General features: G+C 37.9%; 1 protein-coding gene across 1 annotated transcript; it reads right to left on the bottom strand.

Annotated features, from left to right (window-relative positions):
- Window positions 1-248: 248 nt before the first annotated feature.
- Window positions 249-14,924, bottom strand: ndufs4 (NADH:ubiquinone oxidoreductase subunit S4). The gene is made up of 5 exons (XM_057358121.1): window positions 14,818-14,924; window positions 12,209-12,287; window positions 1,178-1,350; window positions 1,011-1,084; window positions 249-469 (listed from the first exon to the last, which is right to left on the bottom strand). The coding sequence occupies exons 1-5, from the start codon at window positions 14,898-14,900 to the stop codon at window positions 366-368; spliced, it is 513 nt and encodes a 170-aa protein (XP_057214104.1). The 5' UTR covers window positions 14,901-14,924; the 3' UTR covers window positions 249-365.
- Window positions 14,925-18,319: the final 3,395 nt, after the last annotated feature.

Raw genomic sequence — 18,319 nt, 5'->3', positions numbered from 1 at the left:
CTCATCCTCCCATTTGAGAAACATTAACAGCCCTAAACTGTCTTCAAGAGAGCCGGATGGTGGAAAAACTAGCCACCTGACAAGAATAATTACATTCTGACGAAATAGAGATGAGAGTATTTAAACGCACATCAGTAACACACACACAATTTAGTACTCACAAATGATTAAATACTCATGAAATAATGTTTGCATAATAATTTTTCTTTTTGCATAAATGTGTAATTATCAATCATAACGAGTAAAATAAGATCCAGATATCATTTAAGAAGCACAAACGTAAGTGTTTAAAGTTTTAAAGAAAGAGGTTTTATTAGATACATATGTCATTTTTACAGGTCTATTAAAGATAAAAGACAGGGTGTCTATTTGGCCGATCTTCTAGTCCTTTTATCCCAGGAAAAGTTTGAACCATATGACTTCACTCTGGGCTTCTTCTCCCTCTTCTCTGTTATATCATAACTCCAACCTGTAAAAATAAACAGGCACAGAGCAATGCTTAGCCAAGTATATCTTACAGATAAGAGTTTGGGTGATGTCTGCTGTGGCTGATATGTAGTGTAAACATCAGGCTGGAGATGTCACAGCGAGGATAAATGCCAACCTTTATGACACAAACATGTTTCTTTTTCAAAACCATGGAGTTCTAGAGTCCAAACACCGGACGTGGCGCCATGCGACCGCGTCCGGTGTGGACAAAATTTAAAATTATAATGGGTTGTAATGCGTTCTATTCTCTTGTAGAGTTTATTTGCAAAAAACAAATGTACAAAAAAAATCAAGTTCTTTTTATTATGTTATCATGTTTTTATTTAAAATTATAATTATAATGGGTTCTAATGCGTTAGTTAGATGTATTTTTGAGTAATTATTACATAATAAAAACAACCCAACTGCAGTTTGATTAATTTTACTTGTAATGCACAAAAAAAACATGATTTTTAAAAAATCTGTTTTTGCAAACTCTTCAAATATAGATATGATGTTAGATACATGTTTAAATGGATTACCGTTCTTCTCTGCGAAAGCGATAGCATCCTCCTTGGTGCTAAATGTAAGAACCATGTTGGACAGAGGGTCTCCCCTAAAATTGGAGGGAGGAACATTTTTTAAAACACTTATTTTTTTTACTGATTTGAAGGTTGGTGTGGGTAAGACAATGAAGACTTCTACTTACGTGGAGGCCCAACCCATCAGTGAGTTCTCCCAGCGTTCCCTGGCGTCAAAATCCATCTTCCACTTCTGTGTGTTTTTGATGCCCGACTGCATGGTATTGCGGGCAGACACAAAGATACGGACCTTGCGGGTCTTAATGTGCTCCTCGGGAACGCCAGTGATAGTGGTGATGTCCTGAAATGTGATCATTAAATAAGACAAACCTGGTCATGTAAATTCAAGTAGTGTTTGTGTGATTGGCATCTCAAATATGTGCTTTTTACTGTTTGCACAATTCCCTAAAGGGCATGAAAGCCTAAATTAGCTTTTTTTTAATGTAGAAGCATACTTGTCTAGACAAGCTAATTTCTCACACTCTCAAAATGCCTCGAAACAGTCTATTGTGATCTTCACCGCATGTCTCGAGTCACAGGCCAGAAACCTGGGCTTTCAGGTGTGAAGGCAAAAAGAACGCCTCAAACTTGCACATAAGCTGAATAGTACATTAATTCTAAAGCGCTGTAAGTTGTTCAATAGAATATATAACTTTGAGCAGGTGAACTATTCGGAGATCAGTCTGTCTTCATTGCAGGATTAAACTGGTTTCTCCAATGAAAACACTTTGATTTGTTTAAAGGAAAGATTAATTGATTTAAAATATACAGGACACCAAATAATTGAACTGTGCTGATTGCTTTAGAACAAAAAAAATGCTTTATGTATGAAAACTAGCAACAATCTGCAACAACAAATTGTTTTAATAATGTTGTTACGTGTGTAAAAGGAATAGACTGGTGAGCTGGAGGAGGCTACTGAAAGCAAAGAGACTCCAATTCCTTTGGGAATTAGCGAGCAGCAATGGGAAGTCGGCAACAACACACAGACAAACCTCCCAGCAAGCAGCCACCCAAGGTTGTGAATCCTACAAGCAGCTCTCCTTTCAATGCAGGAACTTCACACATTTCAATGGCCATTACAACTTCAAAGAATCAAATTTTCATCATTGTCTGTCATCTGCCACTTCATTCAGAGAAAAAAAGAGGTTCTTTAGCATGACTACGATCAAAAGGCTGCCAACCATACCGACTAAGTTTTTAGTCTAGCCAACCGCAAAGAACATACACTAGCATATGGTAATGCTGGGCAGTATGACCAAAAATTAATATAACGGTGTTTTCCAGATTTATACCGGTTTCCCGGTACATGGCGTTATTTTTTAACCACATTTTCTACTGAAACAGTGCTGTTGATTGACTTAAAATGCCCTTTAATACTGTCATAGTGACAGTGATAGTATCCCCTATAATAACTGCAAAGTTTAGACTTCTTTAACAACTGAACAGCATGCGAAGGTAACTTGCAAACATAATATTTAAGCAAATAAATAGAGAACTAGGCTCGAAATTAACTTTTTTCCTTGGAAGCACTGGTGCTCCCAACTTCAAGAGTTAGGAGCATCCACCCAAAAATTAATAGTTGAATAGATGAAAACAAAATTGTAACAATTTACCATTAAAACATGCATGTGATGTCTGTTGTGTTTTACATAGTCACAATGGCTTCATGATGTCCTGAAATCATATTTTTTAATCATAAAACAAAGGCTTAAATTAGATATGTGAGAGGAAAGCGACCGCATCACGCTGTCAATCCTCCTTACTGACCCTTATTTCTCATCAAAGCATATAGAGAAACAGTTCAAACTAAAAACACATCATATTATATGCTTATATTGAGCAGATATGAGGGGAACACGGGGTTTTTTTTAAATGTTTGTTCGTGAGTATATTTAATATAACGTAATGCGAACTTGCAATTGCTACACTTGTGCTGCTGTTCAGCCGCGAGGTGCGCGCTCCCATTGCGACGGGAAAGAAATATGTAACGTCACCGCTCATGTGCGAGACGAACGCAAACATCCAAACGCCTCCATTTAGCGCATGTTTATATAGAAAATTTATGATAAAGTAGTGCCGCTGCATAGAAAGACGCAATCTGTGTGAATGGCCGGTCACAGTGCAACAGTGAAAAGGGACCCCGCTGAAACAGTGTCGCGCTTTGCCGCGTTCCGCACGTTGTTTAAGCGACATACACCGGTAATGCGGTATATTAAAAATTCATATCATAACAAAAATACACACCGGTGTTCGGTATATGAACCGGTATATCGCCCAGCACTAGCATATGGTCTATTTCATGTGAGAAAATTAATATAGAGGTAAAGCTGTAAGAACGAAATGAAGGTACATTTTGTGAAACATTATTTAAATTCTCATGCATCTTATAAACGCAGACCTGATCAAAAAATCTGTTGTCTTGAACATTTAGTGAAATGTCTCCAGTTAACCAAGACTTATGACAGTACATATAAAAGAATTCTCAAAATACTGAATACTTTCCATTGTCCTGCAAAATATGTGCAAAATAGAGAAAAAACTAGTCTAGACTTAAGACTTGCCTGCATACATTATGACAACAAAAACTACGAGGGTGATCTAAGCAACAGTCGAATGCACAATGGCCCACAGACAAAGCAAGCGACTGTGCCTTAAATATGGTGCTTGACGAAAAAAATTAGGGCAAAGAGTGGGGACCACAAAGAGACATACTGCACTTTTCTCTTTGCATGTACAGGAAGCAAAATGAGAACTATGAAGTTTGACACTATTCACAGAGCCTGTCAATACCTGTATGTGCAGACAAATGCCAGGCTTAAGACTGGGAGAGAAAAGCCTGGCAAAGTCTTCATCATGTGAAAGCGTGTCTATATTTCTGACACCTCTGGCTCTTCGGTGAATAAAGAGCATGGGAGCCCTTTCACAGCGGCAGACTGTGGGGCCGACGGCTTGAATGAGCTCTGCATGAAGCTCGGTAGAGCCAAGCATGGCCGAAGGGTTTCATAATCAAGTGTAAACAAGAAAGAATTCGCTATGCACCACAGCTACAGGAAAACGGTGATCCTGAGGTGAGCTAGTGCCATTTTAAGGTAAAAACAGGAGCGGACAAATTTAAATTCTTCATTTTAAATATGAACTTCTAGACGCTCAACATAACGTGTTGTATTCAAGACTGGTCTCAAGATCATCTTTTGAGGGTCTTTGCCTTCTTTTTAAGCCTTTTACAGCTTTATTTGGATAACCCGGGTTGCTCAAAGTGCTATATGGTGGCACACAGTCCACAGAACCAGAACCAGCGGTTCTTAATCCTGGTCCTCGCGACCCCCCAGTCGCCCCCCCCCTGCATATTTTGTCTCTGTTTTGTTTGACACACCTGATTTAAATCGCCAGCTCGTTAGAAGAGAGCTCAATGAATGAACTGCGTTCCAATTGACGTGCTCCCTGAACAGTGTTCACTGCTCTCTACTCCCTGCACACAGGAAATTGGCTGAAGTTTACTTAAGAACACGAATTTGCGCAACACGAGCATCCTCACACAGACAAAACTTACTACGGAAGTTTGAAAGGTTATTTAACCGTAATCTTGAGATTTGTGTAGTCACGCTTCTGCCCTTTGGACGGAAAATATACACCCATTTCGAACTGGAATTATGCCAGAATATCTAGTGATGTTTACTTTGCAGGGCTCTTAAGGGGCGTATTGAACAAACCTCCGAAGCGGTAAGAAAAGCGTACAAAATATTGCAGAGCAGGGGGTCACGAGGACCAGGATTAACAACCGCTGCACTAGACTGAATACAAAAAAATGAAAACACATTTTTTTTGTACGTTTTTGGCAATCAAAACATTTTAACATTTTTCTGAGTGATGCCACATATGGGTACTTGACGGACTAATATGCAAATTTGTCCTATAAGGTGATGTAAAAATGTTGAAAAAACTAACAATGAAGACAAATCTCTTTTATGCTATTTTATATGATAAATATTAATAATACACTGCCCGTCCAAAAAAGTCACACACATATTTCGTTGGACCGCCTTTAGCTTTGATTACGGCACGCATTCGCTGAGGCATCTTTTCAATAAGCTTCTGCAATGTCCAGAATGTCCTTTTATTTCGTCCAGAGTTGCATAAAGTTTTCGCCAAGATCTTGTATTGATGATGGGAAAGTGCGACCGCTGCGCAAAGTCTTCTCCAGCGCATCCCAAAGATTCTCAATGGGGTTAAGGTGTGGACTCTGAGGTGGCCAATTCATGCGTGAAAATGATGTCTCATACTCCCTGAACCACTCTTTCCCAATTTGAGCCTGATGAATCCTGGCATTGTCATCTTGGAATATGCCCGTGCCATCAGGGAAGAAAGAACCCATTGATGGAATAACCTGGTCATTCAGTATATTCAGGTAGTCAGGTGACCTCATTCTTTGGGCACATAACGTTGCTGAACCTAGACATCCAATCCAATGGGAGGCTCTTACCTATTTGCTTAGTTAAATCCAGGTGGTGACTTTTTTTGGACAGGCAGTGTATAAAACAATGTAATATTAATATTTGTTTTCCAAATTTTGCTATGTCACACCATAGGACACATGTAGGATTTATCCGTCAACTACCCAGTACCCATATACACATCATGCATATAAATCCAGTGGCTTTCAGCATATGGACTTGAGATTCTTATGATGCTCTCTTACTGCACAAACTCTTCAGCATCTCTCTGCTTGAATTCACTTGGTGATTAATAACTAGAAAAAAACGATCAAGAGAATCATCAAGAAAATAATCTGCTCAGAGACATTTCCAAAGACATCTGAAATAGCACAGACATAAAAATGACTTTGAAAGTCATTACAGGCTTGTCTGTAAGGCCACCTGCATACAGATTCACTGTCTGGGTAAACTCATTTGGAGATCAATGACTGATGATCCACACACTGAACCCGCCAGACTATAAACATAAACATATCCAGTGTGGCTTCTAAATGATTTCTTTAATGAACACTTCAGTCAGTCAGTTAATTAATATCTTGAGATCCTTAAATGAGTGTAAATCGACCTCCCAGTAAAAACATTTTCCTTAAAGGACTGATCGGATGAGCACTTTCAACAAGTTGGTATGATTTATTAGGGTCTTCATGAAATGTCTGGAACATATTTTGCTTAAAAACACTCAATGGCTGTGTAAACCAAACCCTTTTTGCCTTGTCAAAAACAGCTATGCTCACAGCAAACCATTTTGGTGCATGTCTCTCTAAATTATAATGAGTCACAGCGCGCCCCACCCCCCTTCCCATCCGGCGAATCAACACAACACATGTGTAGTACTGCCATGGCAATGGTTTAGCTAAATTCTGTTTCCTGAACTCCTCTGCGGTTAGTTTAGTTTTAAACGTCTCAAATCATTCGTCCGGAGACTAAAAAATCCGTCACAGCAAACAGCACTCACGTTGTGCGTGTTTGCTTAACTCAAATCCACGGAATGCGCACCAGCAGATCTCAGCGGAATTAAGTGGATGTTAGCACTTGTCGTTGACAAGTTATAACATTACACACACAACGTGAGAGCATAACTAGTATGCTGTGACAGAGTTTTCAGCCTAAGGACGAATGATTTGAGATGTTTAAAACGAAACCTGTTCATTAGCAAAACAAACAGCTTGCCATAGCTGAACATTTTAACGCACATTGTACACAACGCACAAATGTATTAACATACATACAGCTAAACTCCAAGTGCCCATTTGCCAAATAACATAAATATAGAGTAAGTTTAACACTGGCTTTGAAGGTTCTATTTAGCCTGTGACTGACTTATCTCCCTTCGCTATCATATGCTAACGTTATCCTCCTATATATACGGTACATGTATGTCAATTCAGACTGTTGATAAATATGACTTAAATCGACAGCTTTGTCTCATTCAGTTAGTCTCGATACCTCTTGAGGAACAACTTTGAAGCTAATCCTGCTTGTACTGGCTTGAAGTGATTCGCGCAAACAAGCAGGTTTTTACTTATGGTTTCTGAGGGATTTCCACTAAAAATAAAATAAATCCACTCCTGTCTCTTCCGAGGTTAGGACTCTGTGCAGTGACTACATTGCATGTTGTCCACGAACTTTAGCCATGGCGTCACGTACACCGCTGTTGCTTGTGAAAACAACAATGGCGACAGCGCCGTGGGTGGAATTGTGTAGATTAAGGGGCGGTAATATTATAATAAGATCCTGCTTTTGTGTAACAACATGAGCGAAATCTGAACGGCTTGATTTCTCACATGCTTGCAGGGAAAGGCTCATCAAAACAAACTTACTGGGATCTTGTTTTTCACGTTTTCTGGGTTGCTAGATGCACCGGGGACCCAATTATAGCACTTAAACACATAAAAAATGTGGATTTTCATCCGATGACTCCTTTAAACTCAAGGAGACTTGTTGGTCGCTCTGTCAATGCGTAACACCTTTCGAGCGTGCTGGGTGTAAAGACTAGGCTAAATTCAGATGGAAAGCACAACTCACTGACAGAAATAAACTAAGAGTTGTGAAAGGGTGCAGCTTATAGGGTCAACACTCACATTACAGTTAGTAGTAGGATGGATAGAGGAGTATGCATTTTTAGGGTTGCTTGAAGGATCAGTCGACCAAGACTCCTTGCAAAAGATGACACAACCCTCATTGGGGGGCATTCAAAAAATGTTATTACATTTATTTGCCTGAGCCATTACTACAAACTCAGTACTATGACACGCCCAAGATTGCTAGCTATACACAAATCATAAGTTAAAAAAATTTAAGTTGGCAGTGAAACTCAAAAACAGTGCAAAACATGTCAGTGCGTGATGCAAGGTACCACAAAATAAAGCAAACTAAACAAACAGACACCCATCTAAAGATCATACAAATCATGGGAGTCATTCTCTTTTGACTTGAGTATCACCATCCAGAACACTGTAGCAACAGTAGCATGGTAAAATGACAAAGAACACCTTAGGCCCTAGAAACCACACAGAACACCCCAGCAATAACACATCAATTAGGGCCCAATGAAATCTGTTTTATTTATTCCATTTTCATTTTTCTGGACTGTGTTTGGTTCTGCAACCTAGCAGTTAACAAAAACATACAGGTGCCGGTTCAAATACTGCATCATGTTTCAGTCTGTCCTATAATCTACCCCGAATCCATTTTCCCCTCTCCCTTATATTTCCTGCTGTGAACAAAAGCAGCAAGTTTACTTCTGTCTTACCATCTAGTTTCTCAAGGTAAAGTCCAGACCTCCAGTTTGGTAAGATGTCTTGCCCCTTCTTCTGCTTGTAATCCTTGCATAGACTGCCACTCTTTCACTTGTCTTGTGTGTCATCAGCCTAGTTTCTACTCATTTCCCCAAGCGTAACACTTTTCACAAGTGAGTGACCACACCAGAACATAACTGGCAGATCAGACTATATGAGAATCTGACAACATCCCACAACTGCTGATTCAGAGACTCACTGGTTCATGCACCTGTGGTTTCAAGGAATGATGATTTCAAGAGGCACTCACCTAATATAATGGAAGACATATCATATAATATAATATATGACATAATAAGATCACATACCCTCTGCACAGACTGTGAAAGTTCTTTTTATTTTATTCAGTACTGCTCAGAACTATTGTCTTGCTTCTAAAATGTTTGCATTCAAACCATCATTAGAATTAATTCATCACAGCTGCTGCAGGTCACCTTCTCTGTCGCACAAAGGTGCTGTCAGGTACTTTAAATGTTATTTTCTTAAGTGTTAAGCTAATGAAATACCATTTAGCAAATAATACACAAAGCTTCCCTATAAGATCCTCATCAAAGCCCCATATCCTTTGACTTAGTTGCCGGCCTTGGGTTTATTTCCCTGGACAAGCACCTGGTACGAGAGGACAACTAGACAAAACAGATACTTGAGATGAACACTGAAGTGAAAAGGGGGAAGGGGAGGAAGATCATGGCTGGATCCTGCTTTCAGCCCACCTTGGACTTTACTGACTCCACACTTCCATACAAGGATATGTGCTTGACGGCAACTTTAACATGTTAATTCATTCACTCTAACCAACTGGTGCCATAGAAAACTTTAACAATTTAAATGAACAGGAACTTAATTAGGAAATATGAATGTATGTTCTTTAATTGAAGAACTGATACGAAATGATTGTTTCTAAATATGCCACTTGCAGTACAAAACTGCAACTTTATTTGTATTGTTGTTAAAAAAAACATAAGAGGCTTAATAAAAGAGCTTCTCAATTTTTCATTCAGAAACAGTCTAGGTTACAAGAGATCACTGGCCAGCCAGCCATGCAGCCTTTCTCATGGCCCATGATGCTTAATCAAACTGTAATTAACAAACGCAAGTCAGTGCAGGCACCAGAGTGAGAGAGCCAGTGCCGATCCTAGACGTCTGGGGGCCCTATGCGAACCTTTGTGATGGGCCCTTGTCATAATAGTTCAAATTAGATGAGCATAACTGTAAACTATAAGATATAAAATGATAAATCAATTAACACACTTAAACAAATTAAAACTGAAAGACAAACAACCTTAAACTGACATTAAGAACAATTAAGTATAAATTAAATTCACATTTTGATTCACATGTAAATAATCCTTTACCTAAAGTAACACATGGCTCTGGAACCATCTAGCTTTTTACTAATCAAATGAGTGATTAACAAAAATAAAATATGATAAATATAGTTTACTCAAGAAAGTTAAGCATTTGAAAACAAAACATATCAATTATTCTCTAAATGTGATGAAACAAAAATGACATATCATGGGCAAACGAAATACAGTGGTGTGCATTATAGCTGAGACTCACATGAACATTATACAGCTGGTTTTGTCATTCCCTGTATGCTATTTAAATTAGAATATTAATATGTATGTAACTTTGGAGACGGTCCCTAAATTCACGACTATCGAAAGTCCACAGTCAAACCAACTGTTTTGTAAATATGTACTTGTATAAGTTGACAAAACTAAATAAGACTTTAAAATAGTACAAAAACACATGCCTTCTAGATGCATCATCACATTATGCGCATGTCAATATCTGCGCACACTGCATTATGTCCGAGTATGTCACAGTAATTAAATAAATTAAGTATTAAAAAGGAAATTTCCAAATGATTCCTGTAAAGTTTGTAACAGAACACTCTGAAGGCAGAAAGTTGAGTCCGCGTCTTGTTAACATGTTTGTGTTTTTGATTCAGTACTCAAGGAGGCCCCCTGGTGGTGCAGGGTTTGTCTAGTAGGAAGAATTGGCTCTGGAGAGAGCGCCAAGACTTGGCCACAATCATGCAGGACTTTAATTACCATCATTAGCAATGCTAGACATTCGACTACACTGCAAATTGGGACATTTGCAAGCACTTTCACTAGAACTCGAGGGGCTCAAGGCTTTCTTTTCTTTCTCCATTTCAAAATTAGATATACAAAAATATCTTAGACAGTGATGCTATTATAGATTAATGTTCAAAGGCACTTGAGGTTTTAGATTAATTAGGTTCAAGATAAGTTACGCAAACAGTTTCCTTAAAAGAACACAACAGGCCAAAGTTACTTTAAATGCAATATTTCTTAAGTTCTCAAAACAGAATGCTGCTTAAAATAGTTGACAACTTTTAATTACTTTATGACTTTGTATTTACTGAGACTACACTTTTATATTTTATCCAAGTACAAAATAAAAAATGTTTATACATTAATGTATTTTGCAGAAGCTATTATACAAAACCACAATGCATTTTATCCTTACATGCATTCCCTGCGGAATGGAAGCACACTGCCCTACCAAGTGAGCAACAGGAACACTATTTTGCCACCGTCAATAAGGTGATAAAAGAATTAAAAAAGATAAATACACAGCCAAAAACACATATGCTTAGGTTTGCTGACACATAACTCAATAACAAAAAATAGCAAATACAAATATGTGTTGATAATAAAATAATTTTAAAAAATTTTTGTGAGTACCTGCAATTAACCTTTCCAATCACTCTCTTTAAAAATCATTATTGTAAAATTTGGTTTGAAGTGAAAGCTAAAATATCTTAGTAAAGCTCTGGTTGTGCTAAATCTGATGCTTCCCCCCTGCCCTTTTATCCTGGTCAACGTGTCTCCATGTTTCGGTGATAAATCTCAGGGTAAAGCATGAAAATTTGAGTTCCAAAGAAATGTCTTCTAGAATTTATATTAGGTCTAAGGAACGTGTTTTCTTGTTTGACCCTGAATAAATTCTACAAGACATTCTACGACCTCAGATCACTGACCATCTTCAGAAGTCACCAGCTTTTATTACACAGGAAAATTGTGAAAAAGCCAAAAATGTCAAAAAATTAAATTAAATCCTAGTTTTATTTTATTTTTTAAATAAAATAAAATAAATGTTTCCTTTAATAATAATTTTAAATGCTAAAGGTGCATTGCCCCTAATTCAAACTATTTGACTGAGAATCAAAATACTAACTTGAATTTTCCCTAAGCACAGCATGAACTACTTATTGAAGCAAACTGTAATTCAGAGAGACGAAGCAGTATACCAACATAACATTATTTAGGTCTCTAAAGGAAGAAAAAAATCATATAATTGGAAGAAACTCGAGTAGGTTTAAAATCGTTTTTTGAATAAAACAGGTAGTCAGAACCTTGCACAACCAAAGTTCTTGCTCAATGGGCGAAGCTCGCCTTTACTGACAGATCAACAATAAAAGCTCTGTGGCCAATTATAAAAGGACAGCCATCGTCTTCCTGTGTGTCTGCTACTGTCATACAATGTTCCCCCTCTTTCTTTCAACCTCCTCTTTTTGGGGCCCTCTTTTTGCAGCTTTACTTTAGAGTGGCCCCTACTATATTAAGGCGGGGTGTACTTGCCCACTCAGACACAATCAGATAGTCTGAGTCCACCCAAACACCCCACATTGCCAAACTCGTCCAACACATTTAAGCCAGCTAAACGTCTGAAGTCTGATAGGTACACAAGGTCATTATTGTCTTACCAAGGCAAGGACATAAAAATTTCGAAGATCTAACTTCAGAATAGATTTCTTTTGTAAAATATTATGTTAAACGAATTGAGAATTGTTATTGTATCACCCAAAGCAGCAGTCTTTGAGGCATACCAGTTTCTCATCCACAGTGATGAGCTGGGATCCCTGTCCTTGTTGATCTACCAGCCTCCATCCAGATGTGCTTACTGACCTGCAAAATAGCAAGAATATTTTTTTAAATAGAGATAACAAGTAGACAAAAACATGCAAAAACTGTTTTAAGTAAACAACCACAGAGTAGACAGCTCTCATCTTGGGCCCTATTAATTCTGCCTGCTGAGTTTCTGGCAAGCTCCAATATAAGCCAGTTAGCAAAAAACAGCCATTGGTGCCACCCAATCTACACTCACCGCCTCTATAAACGGAATGTGAATCTGAATAGTAAAGGGGGGCTAACTAATAGTCAAGGACATGTAAGAAAAACAAAGAGAAGCAGAAGAGAATACACACTGGAACACAACATTAACTTACAGAGACAACAATTAGACCACATAATTAAAATAGTTTAGGACAAACGCTAAAAAAACAAATCACCTAGGCATACGAGCATTTGACGCAATTTAATTGTCTTTGTATTGTGGTGAACAGAATTGTATGCATAGCCATAACCATCATAGACATTAATATGGGGCTTTTGGTGGTGGATCAATGTGCTTTGATTTAAATCAGATTATTTAACTTTTGCATTTAGACCTAATCTTGACAATTTGGTTAAACCGGTGTACCAGAATGCCACGTAAATGTTAAGTCTGCTTACTAAGGCTTATTAAATAAACATTTGTCTGAGCCTTATTTTGTTTAACCCTATTATGAGTAGGGTTGGGTACTATGTAGCGAATCAAAACGCAGATTTCGGTGCCACTTACATGCTGACTGAGCCGTTGATTGAGACATTTGCCTTCATTCATGTGAATGAAAGTTGGAAAGCTCAGATAATACAAATCCAACACATCTTATACAATAGTTAAACGGATCGCGAATGATCTGTGATCCGCACGGATCGGAACGCGTATGGTCCGTGGATTCATCATAGTGAAAGACAGTTGTAATGCGCGCTCTCATCTCTCCTTCATCACAGGGCGCAGTCTTTAACTTCAACCGCCGCATAAGGCAAGTTTTAAAGTGAAAGTAACGTTAATTCGAAACGCACATGCGTAGCGATCACAATGAAGCTGTTGCGCGCGTTTAAAATCAATGAAGCGCATGCTGCGTGCCGTGGAACTCGTTCTTAACACAGTAACGCATTTGACAAGAAAGACAAGCGAGATACAGCAGTGAAAGTGCTAAAACCTTATATCATCACCTGTTAGTCTGATCTCTAGACATGCAGTCTGTCAAGCTCTTCACTCTGACTGCATGTATAGGCAAATAATTATACTTATTCATTATACATACTGTCTGTTTTTAAAATAATGCACATATAATGTAGCCAAGAAGGCTCTTTGTAAATGGACTTCATCTGTTGATATATTCAACGCATTTTCTGCCCATATTTAATACAACTTTGGCAAGCATTTAGTTGCAGCTGGAGGGTAAACAAGGTAAACAGTAAACGCTATAACAACTTTCTCGCAATGTTAGTGTCTAGCAATGTTAATGTCCATGCTCATTGCACATTCACTTAAAACTTTAATTGTGAATTTGTTGTGTTTTTTATTTTTTTATTTAATCAATATTTTTTAATTGAACATTTTGTTCTTTAATGTCATCCACCAGTGTTTTGTGGCTCTTTTTTGATTATTGGTCAAATTGGTTTTGATTATTGGAGTATTGATTAAGGCACGGTACCGTTTTAAAAGTGTCGATTTGGCACCGGTATCGGAAAAAACCCAAAGGATACACAACCCTAATTATGAGTTAAGGATGAGCAGTCTGACTAATAGACGTGTACAAGTAGGATGTGACCACAGACAATAATCTATTACTGAGCCAGACAACTGAATATAAAATTGAGAGAAAATACACAACTACAGTAAAAAAATAAGCACACAATTTAAAACTGCATTTGGGTTTAATGGAACTGGTGTAACCAACAGTGCGTAAACCGTTATGCGCACCTAAAACATTATACAAAAATGGCCAAAATAACAAATACTTGCCAAGTTGTCAACGTCAGGACTGATTAAAACTTGAATTATAATACTGCCATGACACACGAGTGACCCTGTGTGAACGAACTGTATAATATTCTCTTTACCATTAAACAAACAGAACTGTAACAGTTACGTTAGCCTTCATAAAAAAATCACATATCGGTAAGTTACATATGAAAATCACACTCTGACAGGTATCTTAATATAAATCAATTCCCATGCACAAAGGGTTCATAATGTTATTTATTACTAATATAACATTAATTCAGACTCCCTGTTATTGATCGATATTATCCTAAATGACAGGAGGGCATTGCATGTTCTTAAGATATGTTTGTTAGTATGCTAACATAACACGTTACATTAGTAACTTCAAAGTATTGTCCACGTTCGGAATGTTTTCCAGTGTTTCGTACTTCTAAAACAGAAGCATTTTGACTAACGTTAACAAATGTCACATTGTTTTGTTTAGTCAGCTAACCGGCTAACTGTGGCATTTAGACGTACTAAAAAGCCACGTAAGCCACGTCGACATGCATTTTTTTCCTACACAAACACAGAACAATTGTTTAAATTGTTAGTTATTACCTTGCAGGGTTCACAAATGTTTTTGTGACTGATGTAAGAGAGATAAATCGGCTTAAACCAAAGAGTGACATTGAGGACGCCATGTTGACATCGTATGTGAGCTGTACGGCAACACAACGGGTCCAAACCTACGCGATTCGTATTTCACACATTGATAACAAGCAAGTGCNTGTGGGTGGAATTGTGTAGATTAAGGGGTGGTAATATTATAATAAGGACCTGCTTTTACATCACAACAGGAGCGAAATCTGAACGGCTTGATTTCTCACATGCTTGCAGGGAAAGGCTCATCAAAACAAACTTACTGGGATCTTGTTTTTCACGTTTTCTGGGTTGCTAGATGCACCGGGGACCCAATTATAGCACTTAAACACATAAAAAATGTGGATTTTCATCCGATGACTCCTTTAAACTCAAGGAGACTTGTTGGTCGCTCTGTCAATGCGTAACACCTTTCGAGCGTGCTGGGTGTAAAGACTAGGCTAAATTCAGATGGAAAGCACAACTCACTGACAGAAATAAACTAAGAGTTGTGAAAGGGTGCAGCTTATAGGGTCAACACTCACATTACAGTTAGTAGTAGGATGGATAGAGGAGTATGCTTTTTTAGGGTTGCTTGAAGGATCAGTCGACCAAGACTCCTTGCAAAAGATGACACAACCCTCATTGGGGGGCATTCAAAAAATGTTATTACATTTATTTGCCTGAGCCATTACTACAAACTCAGTACTATGACACGCCCAAGATTGCTAGCTATACACAAATCATAAGTTAAAAAAATTTAAGTTGGCAGTGAAACTCAAAAACAGTGCAAAACATGTCAGTGCGTGATGCAAGGTACCACAAAATAAAGCAAACTAAACAAACAGACACCCATCTAAAGATCATACAAATCATGGGAGTCATTCTCTTTTGACTTGAGTATCACCATCCAGAACACTGTAGCAACAGTAGCATGGTAAAATGACAAAGAACACCTTAGGCCCTAGAAACCACACAGAACACCCCAGCAATAACACATCAATTAGGGCCCAATGAAATCTGTTTTATTTATTCCATTTTCATTTTTCTGGACTGTGTTTGGTTCTGCAACCTAGCAGTTAACAAAAACATACAGGTGCCGGTTCAAATACTGCATCATGTTTCAGTCTGTCCTATAATCTACCCCGAATCCATTTTCCCCTCTCCCTTATATTTCCTGCTGTGAACAAAAGCAGCAAGTTTACTTCTGTCTTACCATCTAGTTTCTCAAGGTAAAGTCCAGACCTCCAGTTTGGTAAGATGTCTTGCCCCTTCTTCTGCTTGTAATCCTTGCATAGACTGCCACTCTTTCACTTGTCTTGTGTGTCATCAGCCTAGTTTCTACTCATTTCCCCAAGCGTAACACTTTTCACAAGTGAGTGACCACACCAGAACATAACTGGCAGATCAGACTATATGAGAATCTGACAACATCCCACAACTGCTGATTCAGAGACTCACTGGTTCATGCACCTGTGGTTTCAAGGAATGATGATTTCAAGAGGCACTCACCTAATATAATGGAAGACATATCATATAATATAATATATGACATAATAAGATCACATACCCTCTGCACAGACTGTGAAAGTTCTTTTTATTTTATTCAGTACTGCTCAGAACTATTGTCTTGCTTCTAAAATGTTTGCATTCAAACCATCATTAGAATTAATTCATCACAGCTGCTGCAGGTCACCTTCTCTGTCGCACAAAGGTGCTGTCAGGTACTTTAAATGTTATTTTCTTAAGTGTTAAGCTAATGAAATACCATTTAGCAAATAATACACAAAGCTTCCCTATAAGATCCTCATCAAAGCCCCATATCCTTTGACTTAGTTGCCGGCCTTGGGTTTATTTCCCTGGACAAGCACCTGGTACGAGAGGACAACTAGACAAAACAGATACTTGAGATGAACACTGAAGTGAAAAGGGGGAAGGGGAGGAAGATCATGGCTGGATCCTGCTTTCAGCCCACCTTGGACTTTACTGACTCCACACTTCCATACAAGGATATGTGCTTGACGGCAACTTTAACATGTTAATTCATTCACTCTAACCAACTGGTGCCATAGAAAACTTTAACAATTTAAATGAACAGGAACTTAATTAGGAAATATGAATGTATGTTCTTTAATTGAAGAACTGATACGAAATGATTGTTTCTAAATATGCCACTTGCAGTACAAAACTGCAACTTTATTTGTATTGTTGTTAAAAAAAACATAAGAGGCTTAATAAAAGAGCTTCTCAATTTTTCATTCAGAAACAGTCTAGGTTACAAGAGATCACTGGCCAGCCAGCCATGCAGCCTTTCTCATGGCCCATGATGCTTAATCAAACTGTAATTAACAAACGCAAGTCAGTGCAGGCACCAGAGTGAGAGAGCCAGTGCCGATCCTAGACGTCTGGGGGCCCTATGCGAACCTTTGTGATGGGCCCTTGTCATAATAGTTCAAATTAGATGAGCATAACTGTAAACTATAAGATATAAAATGATAAATCAATTAACACACTTAAACAAATTAAAACTGAAAGACAAACAACCTTAAACTGACATTAAGAACAATTAAGTATAAATTAAATTCACATTTTGATTCACATGTAAATAATCCTTTACCTAAAGTAACACATGGCTCTGGAACCATCTAGCTTTTTACTAATCAAATGAGTGATTAACAAAAATAAAATATGATAAATATAGTTTACTCAAGAAAGTTAAGCATTTGAAAACAAAACATATCAATTATTCTCTAAATGTGATGAAACAAAAATGACATATCATGGGCAAACGAAATACAGTGGTGTGCATTATAGCTGAGACTCACATGAACATTATACAGCTGGTTTTGTCATTCCCTGTATGCTATTTAAATTAGAATATTAATATGTATGTAACTTTGGAGACGGTCCCTAAATTCACGACTATCGAAAGTCCACAGTCAAACCAACTGTTTTGTAAATATGTACTTGTATAAGTTGACAAAACTAAATAAGACTTTAAAATAGTACAAAAACACATGCCTTCTAGATGCATCATCACATTATGCGCATGTCAATATCTGCGCACACTGCATTATGTCCGAGTATGTCACAGTAATTAAATAAATTAAGTATTAAAAAGGAAATTTCCAAATGATTCCTGTAAAGTTTGTAACAGAACACTCTGAAGGCAGAAAGTTGAGTCCGCGTCTTGTTAACATGTTTGTGTTTTTGATTCAGTACTCAAGGAGGCCCCCTGGTGGTGCAGGGTTTGTCTAGTAGGAAGAATTGGCTCTGGAGAGAGCGCCAAGACTTGGCCACAATCATGCAGGACTTTAATTACCATCATTAGCAATGCTAGACATTCGACTACACTGCAAATTGGGACATTTGCAAGCACTTTCACTAGAACTCGAGGGGCTCAAGGCTTTCTTTTCTTTCTCCATTTCAAAATTAGATATACAAAAATATCTTAGACAGTGATGCTATTATAGATTAATGT

This window comes from Triplophysa rosa, linkage group LG2, assembly GCF_024868665.1.
Source record: "Triplophysa rosa linkage group LG2, Trosa_1v2, whole genome shotgun sequence".
NCBI lineage: Eukaryota > Metazoa > Chordata > Actinopteri > Cypriniformes > Nemacheilidae > Triplophysa > Triplophysa rosa.
This window is presented reverse-complemented; position numbering and strand designations above follow the sequence as displayed.

Bases quoted from the DNA above. Each gene is read 5' to 3' on its own strand.
- ndufs4 (XM_057358121.1), bottom strand. From the start codon at position 14,900: ATGGCGTCCTCAATGTCACTCTTTGGTTTAAGCCGATTTATCTCTCTT. The intron at 12,288-14,817 runs GTAATAACTAAC...GCTATTTTGCAG, and splicing joins ACATTTGTGAACCCTGCAAG to GTCAGTAAGCACATCTGGAT. The intron at 1,085-1,177 runs GTAAGTAGAAGT...CTCCAATTTTAG, and splicing joins CTGATGGGTTGGGCCTCCAC to GGGAGACCCTCTGTCCAACA.